General features: G+C 37.4%; 1 protein-coding gene across 1 annotated transcript in view; it reads left to right on the forward strand.

Moving 5' to 3' along the window:
- The first annotated feature begins 505 nt into the window (after positions 1-505).
- The window catches only part of GPCR (G protein coupled receptor), a 30,205-nt gene continuing 7,579 nt past the window's right edge, over positions 506-23,131 (forward strand). The window contains exons 1-3 of the mRNA XM_089818677.1: positions 506-769; positions 10,409-10,590; positions 10,743-10,854. Of these exons, the coding sequence (XP_089674803.1) occupies positions 515-769; positions 10,409-10,590; positions 10,743-10,854 (549 nt within the window). The 5' untranslated portion in view covers positions 506-514. The remainder of the gene's footprint in view (positions 770-10,408; positions 10,591-10,742; positions 10,855-23,131) is intronic.

Below are 23,131 nucleotides of genomic sequence, written 5' to 3' on the forward strand. Positions count from 1 at the left end.
GGGTTTCTATATGTTATATGATATAATATTAAATTATGACATGTTAATAAAATATTAAATGTTATTTGAGCTTTCGGGGGTGCTACCCCTGAGAACCCCCATGGAGTAGCTCCCTCTCAACCTTGCCCTATATTGTGATAGGCGGCGCACTAGATTCACCAACATTTTATAGAATTTCAATATGATTGAAAACAAATCGCCAATACTTTGAAACAAAAATTGCCAATAAAAATTAAATTCCCCATAATGTTAGATCCTCCAAAATTTTGTATTTTTTTAAACCAAGGGAGGTTTCTTCAAGTTATCCTCTCACTTTGTCCTAGAACTCTCTAGATTAGAATGTAGACAATTTTCGAGCTAAAAGGACCAAAGGAATAAGCCTAGGTATCGTCTGAAAAAGATGAACACAAAACAACTCCAAATTCAAAACTTTGACACGCCCGCGGACGTAGCAATTTCTCGCACATCTGTCCCCTAATTTACCATGATTAGTTCAAGGCATTTTAGAGTGTGAATGGACTGGCGTCGCTTGTTCTGCAACTTTCTCAAGAAAAACAATAACAATAATAATAATAAGAAGAAACTTTTTAACACAAAATCAATGGCTGAGCGATATTTTCCGAACACCATGCCTGATTTTGTACAAGAAGAGGAAGAAGAATCGGTAACAGCCAAAGATGGAGATGACAAACTGTTGAATTTATTGCGCCTTCCTTACGAATCGGCCGCTCAAAATTTTCTCCAGGCCGCTTCAGCTCTCAAAGACGAGGTATGACAAAATAAAACATTTTTTTTTGACACCTAAAAATACCTGGAGATAAATGGGCTTTTTCTTTAATTAGGTTAGCTTCTCCAAAGGGTCTGGAACTTGAGAATTCCCCGGCATCAAAGGGTTTGGAAGCCGATGTTCCCCCCTGTCTTCCCTGTTTGAAACGATTATAAGGGAACTTCTGATCAAAATCAATAAGAGAAGCATTAAGCTTTAAACATTTTAAAGTCAGACATAACTTATATATCTCTTTGTTTAGTCTTTATGTAATTTATAACTTCTCCAGCAGTGCTGTTTATTCTTATGATCCGGTAGACTATTGTTTCCTTTTGGAGGTTATTGAATTTCCCTCTCTATGTTTCAAAGATGAGAAGAAATTAACTGATTTTTCAACAGTGGGCTTGATTAGTGAGTTCTGTATCTTTGCCGTCCCCATCCATATTTTTTTTTGCCAGGATACCTGTATATGTGTGCGCCTTGCTAAACCGGCAAGTTTGCCTTAGAAATTGGACTTCAGTTTTATTATATACTAAGATAGTATAGACTAACAGAAGCTTTCAGCTTATTGAACTTTGATCTCGATTCTATTTTTAAATCTTTTTTAAGACACCTTAAGAGGAAAGGCGTGCTTTAAGATAGTTGCTTTGCCTATACCACCTGATTAAGCTTGTTGAACTTATATTTTCCGTTTTCATGAAATGAAGTTGATTTCTTTTAAGTTCTCATCTCATTATGCCAATGGTAGGTGGATTTCAATCCCTGAACTTCCATGTCCAGGAATTTCTCCGCCTTAAAAACTTCTTTTTCTTATTTTTTTAAAAGAGGGGTAAATGAGAGTTGAAGCTGTGAACTGGTGAGGTTACAAATAGGGGACCTCATCCAGTTGAAACTTGAAACATTCGACAGTAGCACCCGAGTGACAGTTTCAGCCTTGATGACTAGGACAACAACACTAGAACTTAGCCATCACATGCCCTTACAATATAATGGTGGTGGTTGAATTCCTATTTTAATACAACTAAGCTGTTTTCTTCTAAGATTTTATTCATATCCAAAGCCTCTGCATTTGCTACAGTAGTTGCTCTGTGTACATATTCCTACGTTTATACAATATATGTAGTTTCTTTTAAGATTATATGTATATGCCAATAGTAGGTGGGTTTGGAGCCTCAGCCTTCAGTATAGTAATTGCTCTTTCTATGCCACTCAATGGTGCTTGTTGGGCCAAAAGCACTTGGTGTAATGATAAAAGTCATGTTGTAGGCACCTAGATTGTGCTGAGTTCAAATTTTCTGCAATACCAAAATAAAGTGCTTGTTGGACTTCCTACTATCGCACAATTAACTTAGTTTTTTTTCCATTAAGATTGTATCTTAGTCATTAGGAGATAGGGATTGGTAGTAGAATGTGGAATAGGGATGGGTACTTGAATGCCATTTTCAAATGACAGAGATAATTTGTTTTATATTATTTAAATTATAAAAAATAATAATGATACAATGTATATGCAATATTAAAGAATGTAAATACGAAAATTCTAAAAGCTGAATTTTTTTTCAATTTAAATTATTGAGATTGATGTTAGTCAAAGCAAAGATATATGTGTGTGTGTGTCTATTTATATATATGATGCAGGAGCATCCTGGGGTAGTTGGCTATCCTGCATGATTAAGGGATTTTGGTGGGGTTGAGTGGACCTATTTAGGACTTGGGTAATCAATTTTGTATGTAGTTAATAAGTATTGTAAGCCTTTAAAGGCATTTGGTATATAATTTCCGTTGGAGGCCGACTTGTGGCTCTTCAAGTAGTTAATGTAATGGATATCTAATTTGTAGCTTATTGGGCCGACTTGTGGCTTACTTGGGTATAAGTAAGGGTTGTGGTGAAGTCTTTAGTCATTATTCATCCATCTTGGAGAAGAGGAGGTGGTAGAGGAGCGAAATTTTGAGAAGGCTAGTAGTTGAGGCTTGGAAAACAAGGAGATTGCTAGGTGGGCTTGTGAGTACCAGTTGGATCTTCCTTAGAGGTTTCTACCAGAGTGTGGATTTGGACTAGCTAGGGTTTGGATTGGATCTCGAGGGATCTTGCAGAACTATTACTTGCTTTGTATTTGGCCGTAACCCGGAAGGCCTTATAGCCCGATACATTGCATTTAAACAATTATATCTATGGATAAATTATTGTGACGGGTTCAAATCTTGCATTGTTGTTTATCTTCTGTTGTGTGGTTGTTTGTTGGGGGCTAGGACATCTCCTTTGGGGATTCTCCTACCTTGCATTGCATCAAGTGGTATTAGAGTGAAGTTTGTTCCTAAGTGTGTAGACTGAGCGCCGAAGTTGAGGCAGTTTGCACCGGGGTCTTGTGAAGTGGATTTATTAGGGTTTGCGAAAATCTTGGAAGATGCCTCCAAGAAGATTGGACCCTAGGGCGATTGATGATCATAGTGATACTGTGGAAGAAAGAATCTCATAGAAGGTTAAAAGCAGATTTTAGATCTAGAATAGAGGAGGTTAAAGCCAGTTTCAGATCTAAGATCACATTGATGAAGAGTGATATGATCGCTCAGATCATAAGTGCTATAGGTGGTGTAACTTGGCATATGGGTATTGAAGATGGTTATGAGGAAGCTGTTGAAGACTTTGAATTTGCTTGATCGAGTGGTGAGGCCATAATTGATTGTGTGGAGAGACCTATGGGAAATAGGGTTGGTTAGTTTGCTAGACCTGGATCTTAGTTGAAGTTGAAGCGTATGATGGAGGTTTCTAATTTCTCGAGTACTTTAAATCCTAAAGAGCTGATTGATTGGATTGGTGAATTGGAAGACTACTTTGAGCTTGAGGATATTGAGGATCCACTCAGCGTAAGGTTGGCACAAACTAAGCTGAAGGGACATGCTGCTTTTTGGTGGAAGGAACTGCAAAGAGACAAAGAAGAGGAAGGTGAAATGAAGACCACTAGATGGAGATTGGTGGTGACTAAGTTGAAGGCTAAGTTCATTCCTGTTGATTATGAGCTTGAGTTGTTTAAGAGGTTGTAGAATTTGAAACAGAAAGATATGTCTGTGAAAGATTATGTTGAGGAGTTCTACAAGTTGACTATTTGGTCTGGGCATAGAGAATTGTCAAAGGAAAAGGTAGCTCAGTACATTAATGGTTTGAGATTCAATATTCAGGATGAAGTTGGTATGCTGAATATTTCTTTGGTTGAGGATGCTTATCAGTATGCTTTGAGAGCAGAGGAGAAGCTGAAGAGGAAGAATCAAAGTAGTTCTCGAGGGAAGGAGAAGCAGGACTACTCGGCAAAGGCTAAACCGAGTGCAAAAGATTAACCAAAACCTATTGATCAGAAGAGAAGGACAGTAGAGGTGAGTTTAAGGGTACTTGTTTCAAATTTCACGAAGAAGGACATAGATCTTATGAGTGTCCGTAGAAGGCTGGTGATAGAAGAGCTACTGTTGTGAATGAGGTTGAAGACAATGAATTTGAGCAAGGAGAGAGTTTGCTAGCTCGGCGACTGCTGGTTGGCCAAAGGACATTGGAATCTTGTTAGAGGAGTAATTTGTTCAAGACTCGTAAGTCAGGTGGTAAACTTTGCAATTTGATTGTGGACGGTGGTAGTATTGATAACCTTGTTGCTTAGGAGATGGTTCAAAAACTTGGTTTGAAGAGAGTGAGACATCCTTATCCTTACAGGATTGGCTGGTTGCGAGATGAGCATGCTTTGTGTTATATCCCAAATTTTGACCTAATTTAAAATATAGCCGTTGAGGTTCACATGAAGTCAGTTGATAGTTAATTTGGTTATAATCCTGTGAAATGGTAAGATGGTTAGTTGTTATAATTTCAAAATGAAGATAACAAGCTAGTTGATCATTTGTCATGAATTCATGGAATTGAGAAGATGGTTAATTGTTATGATTAATTATGATTAAATAATTTATTATGATAATATAATTTAACTGTGGGGAATTTCTTTGCAGGAAACATGTCGAAGGGGTGGAAGCATTGTCAGAAAAGAATTAGGCACAGGAGCGTTACCATCATCGGGCAGATGGGTTGAGGACCTAGCGACCTGAAATAGGATACATCTGTGGGACTTGCATGAGCTATTTAAATAAATAAATTGAGAAACATAAATAATTGAGTTAAAATATAAATGTACCTTAAAGGATTTAAATGATCTTTCATCATATTATTATAATAAATATTTATATCGTACATATAGATATAAAAATAAAATGGCATCATTATATTATAATAATTTAATAAATTGATGTCACCTCATTAATATATTTACTTGTACTTATATAAATAGAAAATAATAATAATATTCGAATTATAATCTTTCAACTTTATTTTTCCATTTTAATATTCTTTGCTTTTAACCGATAAACACTTGGCATGAGAAATTGGCAATAATCAAATTATAATCTTTCCAACACTTTCTTCCAACCTTTTTAATTTCCTTTCTTTTGTAATCGATTTAAAACACTTGGCATTTTGAATGGGCAAATAATCTTCTAAGTTATGGAAGCCAAGAAGTCACGGCTAGACCTTATAAAATGGAAGTCGTGAGAGGAGTTGGAGACTTTCTTTTTACATTTCCAGATTCTCTTTGCTGTTGTTTTCAATTCTCCTTGCCTCTCTAAGGCCGAACTCTATTCTCATTGCCAGTTTTTACTTACATCGATACCCCTGCAATTATCAAATTTTAACCTTGATTCAAATAGAGCGATTTTATCCTTTGCTATGCAGGTATTTCTAGCTAGGAATTAGAGGTATATGTGCTGAAGGTGATGTCTTCAAGCAACTAGAGGGAAACCGATTTGAAATCAAATTATAAGTTTTAGACAGCTTCGCACTTCATCAGGTCATGTAATGCCATATCAACATCATTTTATAACAGCCAGTTAGATTCACAAGATTCTTTCTTTTCTAGATTTATCTCAAGGCTAGAGTATGAGTTTGGTGCATACTCCATGTTCCTTGTTATCAGACCTCTTCTTTTAGCTTTCAAATTCCATAACAATAGATTGCAGGTGATATTCGATTTTCTATAGCAGTCAGCTAGGCTCAGAAACTTCCTTCTTGTTCAGGATCACGTTGTAAGCTTTGCTGTATAATCTATGTCATTGATAATGATTTTCTTAAGAACTTTCATAGTTTTCCAGAATTATCATAAAAAGAGTCAAATAGTATCTCTTATGGGAGAGTTTTCCAAATGCAATAAAACTCGAAATAAAAAGTACAATAACGTCGAATTTCATAGTAGCAATTCTCAACATTTATCATGATGATATCTAGTTTGATACTCATGAATTGACCTTCTTAAAATTTAACCTTGTTCATGGCAAGTGAAAGCCAAGTAACTATGGTATGGATCCATAAATTATTATGCCATTGGATATTATAATCAAATTCTGGAACCCTTTCAGAACATAATCATGTAATCACACATTGTGAAATGCTGGATGCATGTAATCTTCTTGTATAATTGATAGAACCAATTGTTCTAAGAATTCTGAACACTTGGGACTCACCCGGCTGTGTAGCCAAGGAAATGGGTGATGAGGTGAAAGAAAGGAATCTGCAATAACATGAAACAGTATCAGTTATGACATATCAATGTTTATCATTTTTAATATGAATTATTTAATAGCTCATGCATGATCTTGTTAATGTAACTCCTGCTGTTGAGTTTGGTGGTGTGGTTAGATACCAGGATGCTTAGTAGATGACAGATGATCCAAGTCCAATTCCGGGTATGGAGGGCCTTTCTCGTTGAAGATTGTGTGGGGAATAAGGTAAGGTCTGACGTTGGGTGGTAAAGCCTTTGACAATGTCTCACCTCTCCCCAAGTTGTCGGATGTACAACAAACAAAGATAAGCTATACATTCAATTGTTGTTGGAAACATCTATTGTTACTTTTATAATGTATGTGCAAGAAGGTAAGATTAATTGAGTTATTTCATCGCTATAGTTATTTTACACCTAGATGTGAGAGATATATTTATGGATTGTTTTTCGTTTGGATGAATATTGAATATGAGCATATTTCTAATCTTGAGTTATTGCCACAGTTAAGTAATCAGAAGGAAAGGAATGATACAGTGGTATTTGAAGCCTAATTGATTCAGTGGTAACTGGAACCCTAAATGATACGGGGGTATCGGAAGCCCTAATTGAATCAGTGGTATCAGAAGCCCTAATTGAATTAGTGGTATTGGGAGCCCTAATTGATATAGTGGTAATTGAAGCCCTAAGTGATCCAATGGTAATTGATACCCTAATTGATACGGTATGTAATGCTCTAATTTTATATAGTGGTAATTAATGATAATTATCATTAGATTTTAATATAGCGGTATTGGAAGGAATTTTGTTATTTGATATTGTTATAATGGTATTTGTGGACTAACCTAGGTGGTTGCAGAAGCATCCTTGCAATGATTTATCGATTCAAATTCCAAGGTATGTGGATATTATTTTCTATATTAAATTCCTTGATGGTGTTTTAAGTTCTTAATTAAGAAATTTTGTCTGACTGATTTTTACGGTTATTCACATGAACATGACTGATATAACTGTCTTCCTATGAAAAGAAGTAATAACTGATTTTCTATGAGTATGTTAGTTGTTAATTAAGACCCCGGAAAGCGGGTTGTTACACTTTTGAAGTGAGAGAGCAGTGCCTTGTTGATTTCCAGATTGGGCAGTATAAGGATCAAGTGTTGTGTGATATTGTGGACATGAATAGTTGTCATGTGTTACTTGGTAGACCTTGGTAGTATGATTGCAGGGCCGTGCATGATTGTGTCAAGAATGTATTTATAATTGAGAAAGGTGTTAGTAAGCATTCCCTGATTCCTTTGCAGAATGAAGAGGTCGGTAAAATGAACTTGAGTATTGGCAGTTGAGTTGAGTTGGCAGATTTTGAAAGGGTTAGCGATCAGTGTGGACAAAAAACTTGTGGAACACCGAGGATGGAGTTGAAGAAGCAACAGAAGAGCAAGGGAAAGAGTATACAAGTTAAAGACTTGGAGGACATGTATGTGAAGAACCGGTTTGGGATTTGTGTGTTGAATCCTAGGAGATGTTCTTCTAGCTACTTAGAACATCTTTTTGCACCTGGGGAGTTTGATGCAGGAGCATCCTGGGGTAGTTGGCTATCCTGCATGATTAAGGGATTTTGCTGGGGTTGAGTGGACCTATTTGGGTCTTGGGTAATTAATTTTGATTTATTTAATAAGTATTGTAAGCCTTTAAAGGCATTTGGTATTTAATTTTTGTTGGAGGCCGACTTGTGGCTCTTCAAGTAGTTAACGTAATGGATATTTAATTTGTAGCTTACTTGGCTGACTTGTGGCTTAGTTGGGTATAAGTACGGGTTGTGGTGAAGTCTTTAGTCATTATTCATCCATTTTGGAGAAGAGGAGGTGGTAGAGGAGCAAAATTTTGAGAAGGCTAGTAGTTGAGGCTTGGAAGACAAGGAGATTACTTGGTGGGCTTGCGAGTACCAATTGGATCTTCCTTGGAGGTTTCTACAAGAGTGTGGATCTGGACTAGCTAGGATTTGGGTTGGATCTTGAGGGATCTTGCAAAACTATTACTTGCTTTGTATTTGGCCGTAACCAAGAAGGCCTTACAGCTCGACACATAGTATGTAATCAGTTATATCTATGAATAAATTATTGTGACTTGGGTTCAAATCTTGCATTGTTGTTTATCTTATATTTTGTGGTTATTTGTTGGGGGCTAGGACATCTCCTTTGGGGATTCTCCTACCTTGCACTTCATCAATATAGGATTAGTAAATGGTATGTTATATATTAATAACTTAAAGAGGAGATAGAAAAAAGTAACAGTTCATGGCTGAGCCCCACTAGACCAACAGTCTGTATCAAAACAATAACACCTACACACACCCCACCAAGACCATACTCAAACAATCTCCTAGAAACAAAAGAGCTCGAAAAGTTGATATTGCAATACATTCCAAAGGACAAGATATACAGTGTTCAATAGCCATAGCCAAAATTTGAGAGCAAGCAAAACTTAGTAAATCTGACAACACAACAATGTTTATTAAGAAGGGCCAACCTCCAGTCTCTTGAACTTACCACTCTTTGGAAGACAACCTTGTTGGTGGTTGGGCTCCTTTACAGGTACAATCTCCCCTCGTGTAGCTCGAATTTCTTTGATTTGTAGGAAACTTTTGATGCCGCTCAATCCTATAGCCACGGTCGCTATTGGACCTCTTGATCACCATAAGCATTCTATAGAAGATATAGATGGATTGGTGCCTCTACATCTCCGATTTGCAGCCGACTCTTTGTTCTTGGCACTAAAGTCACACCAGTAAATGCCTTGGCTAGGATGCAATAAGCCTTGTCATTGAACTTTCTTGTTTTGTGGACCTTCGAATCCACTATCTCTGATTTCTACTATATAGGACATTGAAGGGCCTCTAACAGTGACAAACTAGTTGCTTTGAAAAATATTTTGTTTATAAGAGATCAAGGACAAAAGAAGTACATTATTAGGCTTTGGAATTTTCTATTCTCTGGAGAGAGGTTTTGTGTTGTACAATATTATCTTATCAAAGCTCAAAGAGGTACTGTTTAATATTTCTACATGAATTGATTCAAATCAATTAATAGAAATGTTAAATGTGAGTTCTCCATGAGCACTCATTATGTTCTGATTGTAGAGATCCAGGTTTAAATCCCCAAAGTGGAATTCTAAAGTTGAAATTTGTTATTATTAGATACTGTTTCAGAAAGGGGCATCACAATCCTTTACCATTTAAGCACAAGTAAATAGTACAGGAAGCTAAGTGGACTTTACTGCGGGGGAGACACAATGGTTATGTTCACTTGCATTGCAGTAGTTGTGTCTCTTTGGAAATTATGATGCTTTACCCCTCTGAACATCACTTAGATATAATGAGTGCCAAGTGGACCATTTATGTTAATGAGAGGTGGGTTCTTCTGAATTATTATGTATAAAGTATGGATTGATGAAGATTGACTCACAACTGCATAATTGAATCCCAGTAAATTGCCCGCATGCACGTGTGAATGTGTGCAATCCCAATAAACCATCAGCATGCACATGTGGATGTGTGCATGTGGGTACATATGCATGTAAGTAGCCACTATTATGTGTCTTTAAAATAGTGTTCTTGTCTTGGGCTTCATCTGTTGCACCCTAGAGATATTCCCTCTGTAGGTAAGTATAATGGATGATCAATATTGCAAGTGAATTGTCTTGTGATAAAATAATTTTGATATGAATAATTTTTTTAAAGCCTATGCTTTTAATGGGGAAGCACAATTAATGGAGAATTACAAAATATAAAGAATTGTTATGTAAAGTTACAGTGTTTAAATCATGTTCAGAAATTCAAAAGTGTTCCTATTTAAGAAATTTGGTCACTTAAGGTTCTTAATTAAATGATTCCATTAAAATGTTGTTTACTTCTCTTATCACTCTTTGGTGCAAGAAACTCACATCATTCCACTATTCCATCTGTAATATTGTACAATATTTGTTTTGTCATTGTAAAGCTTTGTGTGTTGTACGTGTGGCTTCTTTCATCACAGAAAAAGTTAGAATCTCTTTATGGTATCTGCAGATTGTGAGAGAAACATGGACTACATCTCAGGGTATTGTAAGGGATTTCAGCTTGTATACAGGCTCTCTTGGAACTGCATATTTATGTTTCAAAGCTTATGAGGTGACGGAAAACCCAGATGACTTGTCTCTTTGCACACAGATTATTGAATCCTGTGTTACTGCTGCACGAGGCATGAGAGAGTATGTTTGTACCAATTTTGTTTTTAAGCATTCTAAACTGATTCAATGTTGTTATAACATGGGGTGAAATAAATTTAAAGTGAAATAGCCAATATCTATCCTATGGTTTGTATTTAATATCTTAATGTGACTATGCTGTTTGTACAATGTAGGTACGTAACATTTATTTGTGGACAAGCTGGTGTATATGCATTAGGAGCAGTGGCAGCCAAGTACAGTGGTAATCAGCAGTTGCAAGAACATTATCTAACTCTATTCAACAAGGTGAAATGCAATATGCATGAAACAAATTGATCCAAATGACACTCTTATTCTTTGTGTTATTGGGAATTAGCACTAAGATACCACATATAACAGCCCTTATTTTTCTTTTGTCGATGTGACAATCTTATATGGAAAGAGCAAAAGTATCTACAAAAGGTTCTTGTATTACAATTTGTAACATAGTTAAACAATGGAGACTGAGCAAAACTTGGTGGACCCATTATTTGTCTCAGCAAAATATTTCTAGTATTAAAAAACTCATTGATTTACAAAATAATTTATGAAAACATGCATATGATAAAACTGAATATAGAGAACTCATAAGTGGGTTGCCTTCATTTATAGATTGAAAAACAAGTTTGTTGTGAGGTTTTCACACCATCGCCCCAAAATTTTGGGGACCCCTTTTTGTTTTTTCGATTGCCTTAGCAATTTTTGGTCCAGAGGTTTCAAATTTGAAAATTTCACGTCTTGGACACCATCAGGACCAGTGGGGAGAGGGTTAGATTTATTTTCACCCAGTTTCAACTTGATTTTCCAGAGCCACCAATTTCATCCTTAGGTCGAACAAATTTTAAAAGAGCAACACTTGGTAGGATAAAATTGTAAATTTTGTACTTAGACATTTTCTTTTGAAAATTTGGATATAATTGTATAAATTTGGATAATTTTCAAAAAATGAAATTTTTGTTAAATTTGGTCTTTTGGAAAATCTTAATTTTTTTTTTTTTGGTGAAAAAATTAATTTTTGTGATGGTGAAATAAAATTGCAAAATCGATTTTAGGCTCTAGAGAAATAATTTTATTTGTGTTAAAAAGCTAAAATTGCTTAGCTAAATCGATTTGGAGAGAAATTACAAAAAAATTGGTTTTAATAGATTAAAGTTGCCTTGAAAACTTTTTGCCTTTAATGAAATTGGTAATTTAATATTGAAAAAATGGCTTTTGGTTAGCCAAAATCCAAATTTAATGACGTATTAATTACTAAACCCCCATTAAATAGAAATATTTAACACCCTCAAGGCATTATTTAATTTTTTTTTGCAATTTAGAACTAATTGGCAATTTAGAAAGTTAATTTTCATCATGGCAAAATTAATTTTGGTTAAGTATTTAATTGTGGGCCATAATTTTGCATTAATTATTTGTTTTTCTTTCTTCCAGGGTCCAAGAAGAAAGTTGGGTATAAGAGGAGGCCTCTCTCCCATTTCTTCCTCACTTCTCACTTCTCCGTCTCAAGGTGTTGGTGATTTTGCAAGAGCAGATCTACACTCTTCTTGCTTGGCGAATTTTGTGGAAGGCGAAATTTGTGGGAGCCGAATTTTGTGGAGGGCAAAATTTGTGGGAGCCGAAATTTGTGGGAGCCAAATTTTGTGGAGGGCGAATTTTGTGGGAGCCGAAATTTGTGGAAGATAAAATTCTGATTTTTTCAAGAGGCTGCGATTTTTGCCCTAGGTTGGGTAATTTTATTTGGAGGTGAATTGCATGATAAATTTTTGATTTGCAAAGGGATTTGAAATTCTTGAAAGTCATATCCGAGGTTTTGAAAAGTCGCTGTAAGATTATTGGTTAAGGTGAATTTTCATCATCTAGAGTTGCAAGGGGTGCTTAAGCTGACATCCATCTTTCGTTCTAGTCTAAGGATTGCTCCGCTTGGTTCTTCTTGCCTTTTGGTCCACCATTCTACCATCCTGTAATAGGGCGACGAGCATGGAGGATGGTAGTGCAAGTAAGAATCCCAAGCGGGCGAACACTAAGAAAGACAAAGAGGATATGATGCCCAAAACTTCCTTCTTCTCGAAAATGAAGAGAATAACCGACACCAATATCGGTATAGTGGACATGATATGGCTGAAGGACAGACTAAAGGAAGGACAATCCCCCTTGGCTATAGGTAGAGGTAATTTCAAATCATTTAGAGTTGCAAGGGGTTTTTAAGCTGACATCCATCTTTTGCTCTAGTCTAAGGATTGCTCCTCTTGGTTCTTGTTGCCTTTTGGTCCACCACTCTACCATCCCGTAATAGGGCGACGAGCATGGAGGATGGTAGTGCAAGTAAGAATCCCAAGAGGGCAAACACTAAGAAAGATAAAGAGGATATGATGCTCAAAACTCCCTCCTTCTTGAAAATGAGGCGAATAACCAATACCAATGGCGGTACCATAAAAGGATATACAAAAAACAGTTGCAATCACAACCCAAGCGTCGACACTTCCATTTCAGCCACGATGAGCAATGTTGAGGTGGCACTTGATTTTGAGGATATCAGAGAAGAGGATGTCAATGAAACAAATTTTGGATCGAGGTTGGATGAGTTGGGGAAGGTTGCTATCAAAAAGAAGCATTTGGGCACCCTTTTCTCTCTCAGTGCTTTTATTGGATTTGAGAAAGAATATGAGAAGGATCACGAAAGGATACTACAAGCAGCAAGTGGCATGGCGAAGTCAACGGAACTCAGGGCGAAGCACACACCTTGTCCTCCTATGGAAGAAGTTAACGAAAGGCTAGCTAAGTTCATTGCCTTAGCTAGGAAGATGAAAGAAAAGGGAAGATTTATATTAGAAGATCATTTGATCTAAGCCCAAGTGGCAATTTCCCTTTCTTCTAGAATAGGACAAGTGTCTATTTCTGATTGGCCACCATTTTGGTGCCTTCTCATTGGTTGCCACTTTTTGCACTTTTTTCATTGGCCCATTGATGAGGTGGCAACTTCTCATTGGCCGATGGGGTGGCAACCCTAATTAGGGTTTTGAGGATCCAATCTGGATCGTTGATCTTGTTTTGATCTCCACCGTTCGTTGTATTTCTGGCCCCTATAAAAGGCCATTTGCTCTCATTTGTAAAGTGGTTGGAGAAATTGTTGCGAAGATAATATCAAAATTGCTCTCTTTTTCATTGTTGCGATTTGCATGTTGATTAAGAACATTGGGTGTTATTGCATGTTTTCTACTTCCACTTAGTTAGATTTCCTTTCAAGTTGTTAAAGTTAGTTTCATTTCAAGTTGCTAAGTAGGAGTGAAGTAGATGGATAGTTGGGAAGCTTTGTATGGTAAGCTAGTTTATTATTCCTTTGAATCATTGCACCTGTGGAAGTGAGGCCTCTGGTTAGCTCTCATTAGGTTCGATCCCCGTCCATTTGCTAACCTTCCATTCATAGCAGTAGGAGTAGAATAGTGAGTAGCTGGGTAGTCGAAGTTTAGAGAAGCAAGTTAGAAAGAGTAGGTCAAGCATTAGAACACATCCACTCACCTTCCACCGCCATCAACATTATTTGCCACTCGCATATTTCACAAACCCATCATCATCTCCATCATTCCACCAAAGTCCAAGTCATCCTTGAATGAATAGCGTAAGGCCGCCTACGTGATCACTAGCAAATCACATCGATAAAACCGGTGTAAGGAACATTGGAGCTATTGCTTATGTCTTCATGAGTAATAACTTTTCAAGATAGGAGTTGCATGTTTGATATGCCATATTGAATATTCAAATCTTAATATGTTATGTAAGTGATACAAAACTCGCATCAACAAAGTTCAGTACACATTACAATGTTTTCTCATTTATGTTATATGTTATACAATCAACATTACAAATTTTTTCTATTACTAAATCTTCTAATTGGTTGTCTGGGTGCCCTCGAATTGGTAAAGCTTCTTGTCAAGGAACAATAGCATCCTCAATAGGAGCTTTAGGCATATGATTTTCATGCATGGTCATCAACTTTCTCATTTGCTGCTGGGTTTGCTACCTTCATCTACATATCAGCTATATCATATGCATTATACATGGGTTCTCCAGCCTCTACAATCCAATTTGCAAATGGGTCATTTCCATTGAGGTCAATTACCATATGTTTGTTGCCCCTCCACCTTTGCATGTAGACAAAGGTTGTATTGCACAAAGACAAGATCATTGTAATGTCCCCTTCTTTGCGCTAGGCTTTATTGGCGCCTTGTTGGTCTATCTTTCCATCCAAATAGGGCTAACAACATTATTCTCAAGGATGCCAGCCAATCATAGGAGTTAATTTGGTTTCATTGGGGAAATATTGAAAGTTGTGGAGCTTTTCTATAGTTAAGTCACTTTATTTTATAAAGTGGATTTTTGTAGTTACTTTATGACTTAAAGTCATTTTATAACAAAAGTAACTTAAATGACTAAAAGACGAAAATGGCTTTTATCTCACATTGTCTAGTTGTTTGTACTTCCCCTCATATCGAGTTTATAAAAGCAATGAGCTTCCTTGGGATTGACACCATGAAATATAGTATTGTTTAAAAAATGTCAAGGTTACTTAACTGTGACTTTCTTAAGGATGAAATTCTTAAGGGAGGATTGGGAGACTAGACATAGCCCCAGTATCTGTTCGAAAATTGTTCCAAGATCAAGTACGAATTTGCAGGATATATTATTCAGTTGAGTCTACTTCAGAGGCAAATCAAATGGTATTAGAATCCCTTGTAAATCCTTTATCCTAGCTGGGAAATCATATGGTCATTGTTTGCACCTGGGGTTATGGGAGGAGTACGGTATCAGTAACAAGCATAGGGAAACAATAGTATAATGTACAGGTCCTAACTTGAGGAGCGCGGATCATTATTAGTAGGGAAGTAGTGAGAGTTATACAGTTAGCTATGTGCGAAATAGAGCAGAGGTTACAGGGTGCGGCAGCGTTAACACCAGTTTGAAGGATGTGATTGCTATAAGGTTGTGACTACTATCTTATCCAGTCACGTCGCAGTGGTTGGTTGCACGATAGAACATTGCTTGCAAACTAGTCACCAAGAAATTAGGGTCGTGGGCGTCATTCGACTGACATTGCTACCAAGTACAAATTCACCGCAAGTAGAACAACTCCCAGATACTAGCATGTTGTAGGGATCATCATAGGGGATTATGAGGGTTGCAGGATTGGATGCCAACTTCAGGTGCCTCCTTACTGTCCTCCGTTTGAATATGACTATGTCTGTCGTTCCCCTTTCTAGTTTGGGTGGTTGTGAGTTTTATGTACTAGCTAATACGTTCTCTTTCAATGCGGATTAAATAAAATGTATGTGAATGAATTAATAAGCAATGAGATGCATTCAGTTTGTTCCATGTATTATCTTCCCACCTCTTTATATTAGCCTTGACAGCGACATAACAGAAGAGTTCGAACTCGTAGCACGACGTAACAACATTCCCCTCTTTGTGTTGGTTATTTTTGCCGAGTCTTCTTATATTCCGAGTTTGGATCATTTCAGTGGTATCAGAGCCACAAGACTTGCCAACTTGTGGGTAAAATATTGGAGTTGCACGCTGGTTAGTAGGAAAAATTTTAGATAGGCATGAATAGGAAGCCATATAAATTTAGTCACATTCGACTTGAACAGGCAAGATCTTCAAACAAGATTGATATTGAGGACAATTACACAGTTGATGAGGAGCTAACCTTTGAGACAAGCATACAGGTTGAACAGGTATAGGTCATTCAAATGGCTCATGATGCGAATGAACAGTATGGGAAGTGAGGGAAACATTGCACGCTATTAGAGATGGATAGAATAATATCGCCATTGCACTTCAGCAACTTATAGGTGCTATGCAGTAGTTAGCTCCGACACACAGAAGAGCACTGAGTCATCATAGTGGAGGTGGTAGTGTGGTAGGATCACCTCGGGCTGCTAGGGCCCCCACATGAAAAACTAAAAGGCCATTGATGCCCATTTTTGCTGAGGATAATGTTGAGGAAGAGGTATCTCAACTTGCGGTAGCAGGCTTACTTTCGAATAATGTCATGGCTATGTACAATGAATGAGATCTGTTCCCTGATCTGGTTAAACAAAATTTGACCTTTATTCAATACATGAATAAAAAAAGGGAGTCAAAGAGGACACAACATGACAGGAGGCCTAGGGCACAAAATAGAGATTTGAAGCACGCCATGAACAAGTTATCTCTCCCCAATTTTGATGGCAGCAGTAAGATGTTTGTTAGGGCTTGGATTCACAAGTTAGACACATTCCTGACACTTAAACCCATGTTGAAAACAGAAGCTATTAGATTTGCCATGATGCATTTAGAGGGAGCAGCATATGGTTGGTGGCATCATGGACTAGTCACCCAGGATCATGGTCTCATTACATCTTACGAGACTTTTAGCTCTAAGCTGATCACTCGTTTTGACAGGAAGGACATTAAGGTCTACTACTGGGATTTGGTGCAGTTGCGACATGATCTTTAGATGACTTTATTGATGAGTTTCAACAGATCTCAGTCATGGTGCCAGATATGACGAAACAACGTAAGGTAATGCTGTTCACAGAGGGCTTATAGGACAGATTTAGAGGTTTGGTCAAGGTCCTTAAACTAGACACCGTGGATGATGCTATTAAGATCGCATATGATTTGGACTCACCTTTTTTGATACTACAACCTCCTAAGAAACCTTATAAGGGGTCTATTTCAATCGAAAAGAACAAGAATCAGCATAAGACTTTCGACACAGAATGAACTAAGGAGGAAGAAGCTATGCTTCGTTTGTAGGGAGCCATGAACACTGGATCACAGATGCCTTGGCAAGGGTAAAATACATTACGTCGAGGTTCTTTCGGAAGAGGAGGATGAGCAATAGGGAGGCAACGATGTTGATGGCAGCGATGAGGAAGAAAGTGAGGAGCAACCTCCTAAAGAGAAGAAGAATGAATCCACTTCGGGACAGTCCCCTATCATAGCTTCCCTTTCTACCGATCCCACGGGTCATCCCTTTCGTTTGAAGGACGTAGTTAGAGGGCAGCGTATTGTGTGACTTTTAGATACAGGTGCATCACATAATTTCATAAGTGCACGTTGGGTGTCAGAGAACGTTAAAGGTTGATATACCCGAGTTCAAAGTTAGGGTAGTAGGAGGTGATAGATTAAGGTGCACAAGGAAAGTGCCAGGGCTTTTGATTCACTTTGATGACTTTCTTCTAGAGGCAGATTTTTATATTGTTAATTTGGATGGATTAGATGCCATGTGGGGAAGACAGTGGTTGCAGACTATTTGCAGGTACATAGTTGATCATGGTAAGATGCAATTAGAATTCTTATAGGATGGCCCGCAGGTGATTCTCAAGGCCATGCCAGAGGGTGAACCTAGAGTGATTTAAGCTCACAAGATGGAGGCTATTATGAGGCATGATGACATTGAGTGGGCAACGCACTGTTTCATTTCCTCTAAGGCTACATTAGGTTTAGGACAATAGTTTCACTATGACATTGAGTCGGTGCTTGATAAGCACAAGACGGTTTTCGAAGACATACCCTCGGGTATTCCCTAGATAGAGGGTTTGAGCGTATCATTGGGTCAAAGGAGGGCGCCAAACTTGTCATATTAACACTCCTTATCGTCACCCTAGGTACTATAAAAAGGAAATAGAAAGGACGATTAAGGAACTCTTAGACATCGGACATATTGAACCCAGCACCAGTCCTTTTGCTTCTTCGGTAGTTTTGGTGAAGAAGAAGGATGATACTCTTTGCATGTGTATTTATTACTGTGCTCTCAACAAGAGGACCATTAAGAATAAGTACCCTATTCCTCGCATTGACGAGTTATTAGATGAACTACATGGGGCAGTCTATTTCTCGAAGATAGATCTTTGATCTGGATACCATCAAATACGTGTTCGTGAGGAGGACGTGCATAAAACAACTTTCAAATGCTACTACGGTGTAATGTCTCCATTTTTAGCAGGTTCCTGCAGTTGGCCAGGTCAGTTCACCATTGCGACCCTTGTGAGCTGGTAGTAGGATTTGAGGTCTCAATTATGTGGTTATAGGCCTTCTAGCAGCCTCTAGTGTGTTTTGGCTCCATTTGAGGGACTTACTATTTATAGTAAGTCAAACTGTTAGTTTCGATGAGCTCAGTTGAGTTAGAGGAGTTGTGTGATGCTCTCAGTTTTCATTTTGGGCTTCTAGTTTGGGCTCTATGAATCTTGGAGGAAGTGTCTATTTATAGTAAGTCACCCTGTTAGGTTCATTCATCGTCTTTCATCATCAGGATCACTTTGGTGTTGCCAGATTTCGATTCTTATGCCTCTTCAGTTTTTTTCGCAAGACGAGTGACTTATTATTATTATTCATCTAAATATGTTAAGGTTGCTATTTTTGTTAGTGTTGTTGGTTGGTCACCTCAGTATCATAGCTCGTTGGAACCGGGACGAAAAGTTTTAAATTGTGGGAACAAGAAATAGTGGCTTTGCATGTTAGAATATTAAGTTATGGTGGAAAAGGTTATTTTTGGAGCCAAAAGCAATTAATAAATTATATTAATGGTACTTATTATATTTTAATGTTGTGTAGAGAAAGCTTCTTAAGTGGAGTTCTTTTGGGAAACTGATGCCATTTGCAGATTATAAATATGAGGACATTTGATGAGGAAAGCATCCAATTATTTGATTATCTTGTCTTTCTTTGTTGTCTTTGTGACTCTAACGAAGTTCTGAATTTTGTGCTTTTGTTGAAGTATAAGGGTTTGGGATCTACAGCTGAAGTATTGTAGATTCAATTCTGAGATTGGTTGACAAATTGTGCTGAGGTATATGATTTGTCATTCCTCCTGACTATTGCTACTGTTCCTAAGGAGAGGGTTTTAGCTTGCTGAATTTGTGAAGGAAATTCGAGGTATTATTGATAATTGCATCTGCTATATAGAGGCATGTTTTGGGCATTTCACATCTCTGTTTTCTAGCGTCAATTTTTGCTGCATATTGGCATTGGGTTTTTTTATTGCTGGTGATATATATTGGGCAATGTTGGATAGCATTTGTGCCCTATTTATTCGCATGCGGCTGTAGCTTTCAGACATCATTATTGGCGCTTTCCCAAGCTGCTGCAATCACAAATCTGGGCTTCTAGAAACTGATTGGAAGTCTGGTTTTAATGTCATTATCTGGGCATTTAAAGGGCTGCGGTATTGGAGCCATCGTTGGCATTGTTGGTGACTATTGAAGGACGTGGGCTTTTTTTATACAGGCTGTGATTGGTGTCATTTGAAGATCAAGGTGGAATGTGTTTAGTCTACTGCAAATTGGAATTATATCAGACATTTCAAGTTCCCCTTATATTCAATTGTAATTTTCAATTTGTGAAGCAATAAATTTGCAAGTCATTAATTGCAAGATTGCTTAGAATTTGATATTTGGCATTATTAGTTGTGAGTTATTTACTTGCATATTCCAGTATTTTTTTTTAAAAAATCAGTAAGAGGCCGAATCCAAGATTCATTATTATTATGTGGTGATTAATATTTAATATTTATTTAAACTTGTGTAGAGTCAAACCCAAGACCTCTTCAATAAGAGGCTCACAATTTACCGTTGTGTTGTAGGCCCTTGCTTGCATATTCCAGTATTTGATATACACCAAAACATTCATATATTCTGAAAAAACACAAGATTGCAAGACATTATTAAACAAAAACAATCCTATCCAACATTACAATAGTGTGAGCTAGTTGGGTTATTACAGTGATATCAGAGCTTGCTTGCAAAGTGTTTGATGAAATGTCAAACAACTGAATTATAAAAGAATTTGGTGTTTGATGAAGTTATAACCGGTTGGGGTTATTACATATGGACACTATGAGTTTTTGGTTATGCCATTTGGTGCACCAATTTGCCTGCCACATTTCAGTCTTGTATGAACCATATTTATAAAAAGAAGTTGCGCAAGAGTGTGTTAGTGTTCTTTGATGATATCCTGGTTTTTAGCAAGACTTGGGAGGAGCATTTGCAACACCTAGACGAGGTATGTAGCATTATGGAGGAGCATTCATTGATTGCAAAGGAATCAAAGTGTGAGTTCAAATTGACCGAGATTCTTTACCTTGGACATGTGACTGGTGCAAATGGGGTTAAGGTACACTAGGAAAAGATACAAGCAATCCTAGATTGGCCGCCATCGAGGAATGTATCAGAGTTGAGAAGTTTCCTCGGTCATTGATCTTATTACAGGTTGTTCGCTAGAGGCTTCTCTCAGACAATAGCTCCCCTCACCGATTTCACACGGAAAGGGACATTCAAATGGACAGATGATGCAAAGGTAGTCTTTGATAGGCTCAAGACAGTGATGAGCACATGGCCTATTCTGGCACTTTCCGACTTCTTTCGCCCTTTTGTCTTAGAGTGTGATGCTTCGGAGAACAAAATTGGTGTAGTTTTGATGTAGGACAGGCACCCGATAGCATATGAGAGCTGGAAGCTCAAGGACAATGAGAGATTGTATTCCACCTATGTCAAGGAGATGCTAGCCATTATGCACGCCCTAACCAAGTTTAGACAGTATTTGGTGGGTGGCAAATTCATGGTTAAGATGGACTACAACAGCTTGCGATATTTCTTAGAACGAAAAGATCTCAATGAAAGACAACAAAAGTGGGTCAGCAAGATTCAGGCCTATGATTTTGACATCGATTATGTCAAAGGTAAGAACAATATAGTTGCTGATGTACTTTCCGGGAGACCTTTAGTAGTAGAGTGTTGTGCCATTTCAGAGATATCGGCAGATTGGAAGTCTCACAATGTGGTTTGGAAGAAAGGTTTTAGGTAACATTCTATCAACTTTTGACTTCTCTGTACAAAATTTAATGCCTTTTTGAGGAATAAAGCACAAATGTGCTTTTACCCTATCATAAGAGCTGCTAGATTCCTCTTTGCAATGGCTGCAAATATACAAATAACGTCCTCCACCTGGCATTAGTCGAACCTTTTTCATATATTTCTATAGTGGGGAGCATCTGTCTATTTTGAAGCTGGAGTTTCCGGTGCTAGAAGCACTTGCACACATTCATTGAATCTACAAACAACACAACAAAAAATACAAAAATGAAAAAAGCTCATTTCAGTTTGTAAAGACATTAACAATGTTAAAAAAAAATTTCTTAGTCAACAAATGCAGATGAATATGAGTAAGTTCTGTTTCTTTCAGTGGATCTCATTTCAATATTACTATTAGGTGGGCAAATCAAATTATGATAATGGGTCAGATCTTATGTAGATTTTCTACAGTTGGAGCAAGCATTTTCCTTGCTATGATTAGACATATTCTACTGTAGATCTTATGGAAGTTCTCTTGTGAATAATTCATAGTTTCTTTAAGATTTATTTGGCTCTTTGTCTGCCTTTTATTGAGAATCCAATGGACCATTAGAAGCTTGGATTTACTTAATTTATTTGAAAATTTAAAAACTAACAACCTTATCTTTTGAGTTTGGAGACTTGGGAATTATCTGTTGTTGCCGAAGAAATGTCCGAAAAATGCTACAGATGCTGTCTATAGTTGCTAGAACTGCTTGTTGTTGCATTGTATGGTTGCTAGAAAGTTTCGTAAGCTTGTTGCCATGTGAATCAGATGAGATGCGTGCCGTTGAGTGTTTGTTGGCATGGGAAATGCCCTGTTGCCATCATCCTCAAAACCAAATGCCCATGTTTGTTTCTTTTGTGCAGTGTTTTGGTAATGCTGTGTGTTTAGATTAATAAAAGAAAACAAAAAAAAAAAAATTCTAAAAAACTTTAATGTTAAGTCAACTTTGTGACCTGTGACCCAAATTTGTTTCCTAGTTGGTCAAAAGTCTTTCCGGGCTCACACGGGTGGAAATAAAGTTGCTCGAAATTCTTCCAAAGTCGACTAGGGTCCCAATCAATCCCAATCAATGTTTTTGAAGCGAATGTCTCTATCTGAGATGGACTTTTGGGCAATTTCAAATTGAATTTGAATGCCCAGCGAACTAACTTCTGACTTCAGGCCTGGACAAACAAATGTGGCAACTTAGTTCTCTATTGCTCCCAAATTGCAAAGTAATTTATACTTTGATTGAGGCAAACATGCATGTTTCCTTTCTATAATGTGGAGCTTTTCTTCAAGAATTTGTTCCTTGTCCTGGGGATAAATTTTGGTAGTTGCCTAAACATATTTTCTTTACCACGAGCTCTCAGCTAAAGAAGACGATTAGAGAATATTATAGCAATACTCTCTCGGGAGATGCACACTTATTTTGAAATGAACATTACCATTGATTATTTTAACTTTGGAAGAGGTCAAATCTGTTGTATCTAGGATAACAGAAACAACAATGAGAAGTCGGAATGGTTGCTCATGGTACTGTTCTGAAATTCTCAAAAAATGAAATCCTGGTACACTTTGGAAGAGGTCAAATCTTTGTGTCTGGCATAACAGAAACGACAATGAGAAGTCAGAATGGTTGCTCCTGGTACTGTTCTGAAATTCTCAAAAAATGAAATGAACTGCAGCA

The sequence above is a fragment of the Cupressus sempervirens genome, chromosome 3 (assembly GCF_028749045.1).
Source record: "Cupressus sempervirens isolate cs-2001-9-10 chromosome 3, ASM2874904v1, whole genome shotgun sequence".
Lineage (NCBI taxonomy): Eukaryota > Viridiplantae > Streptophyta > Pinopsida > Cupressales > Cupressaceae > Cupressus > Cupressus sempervirens.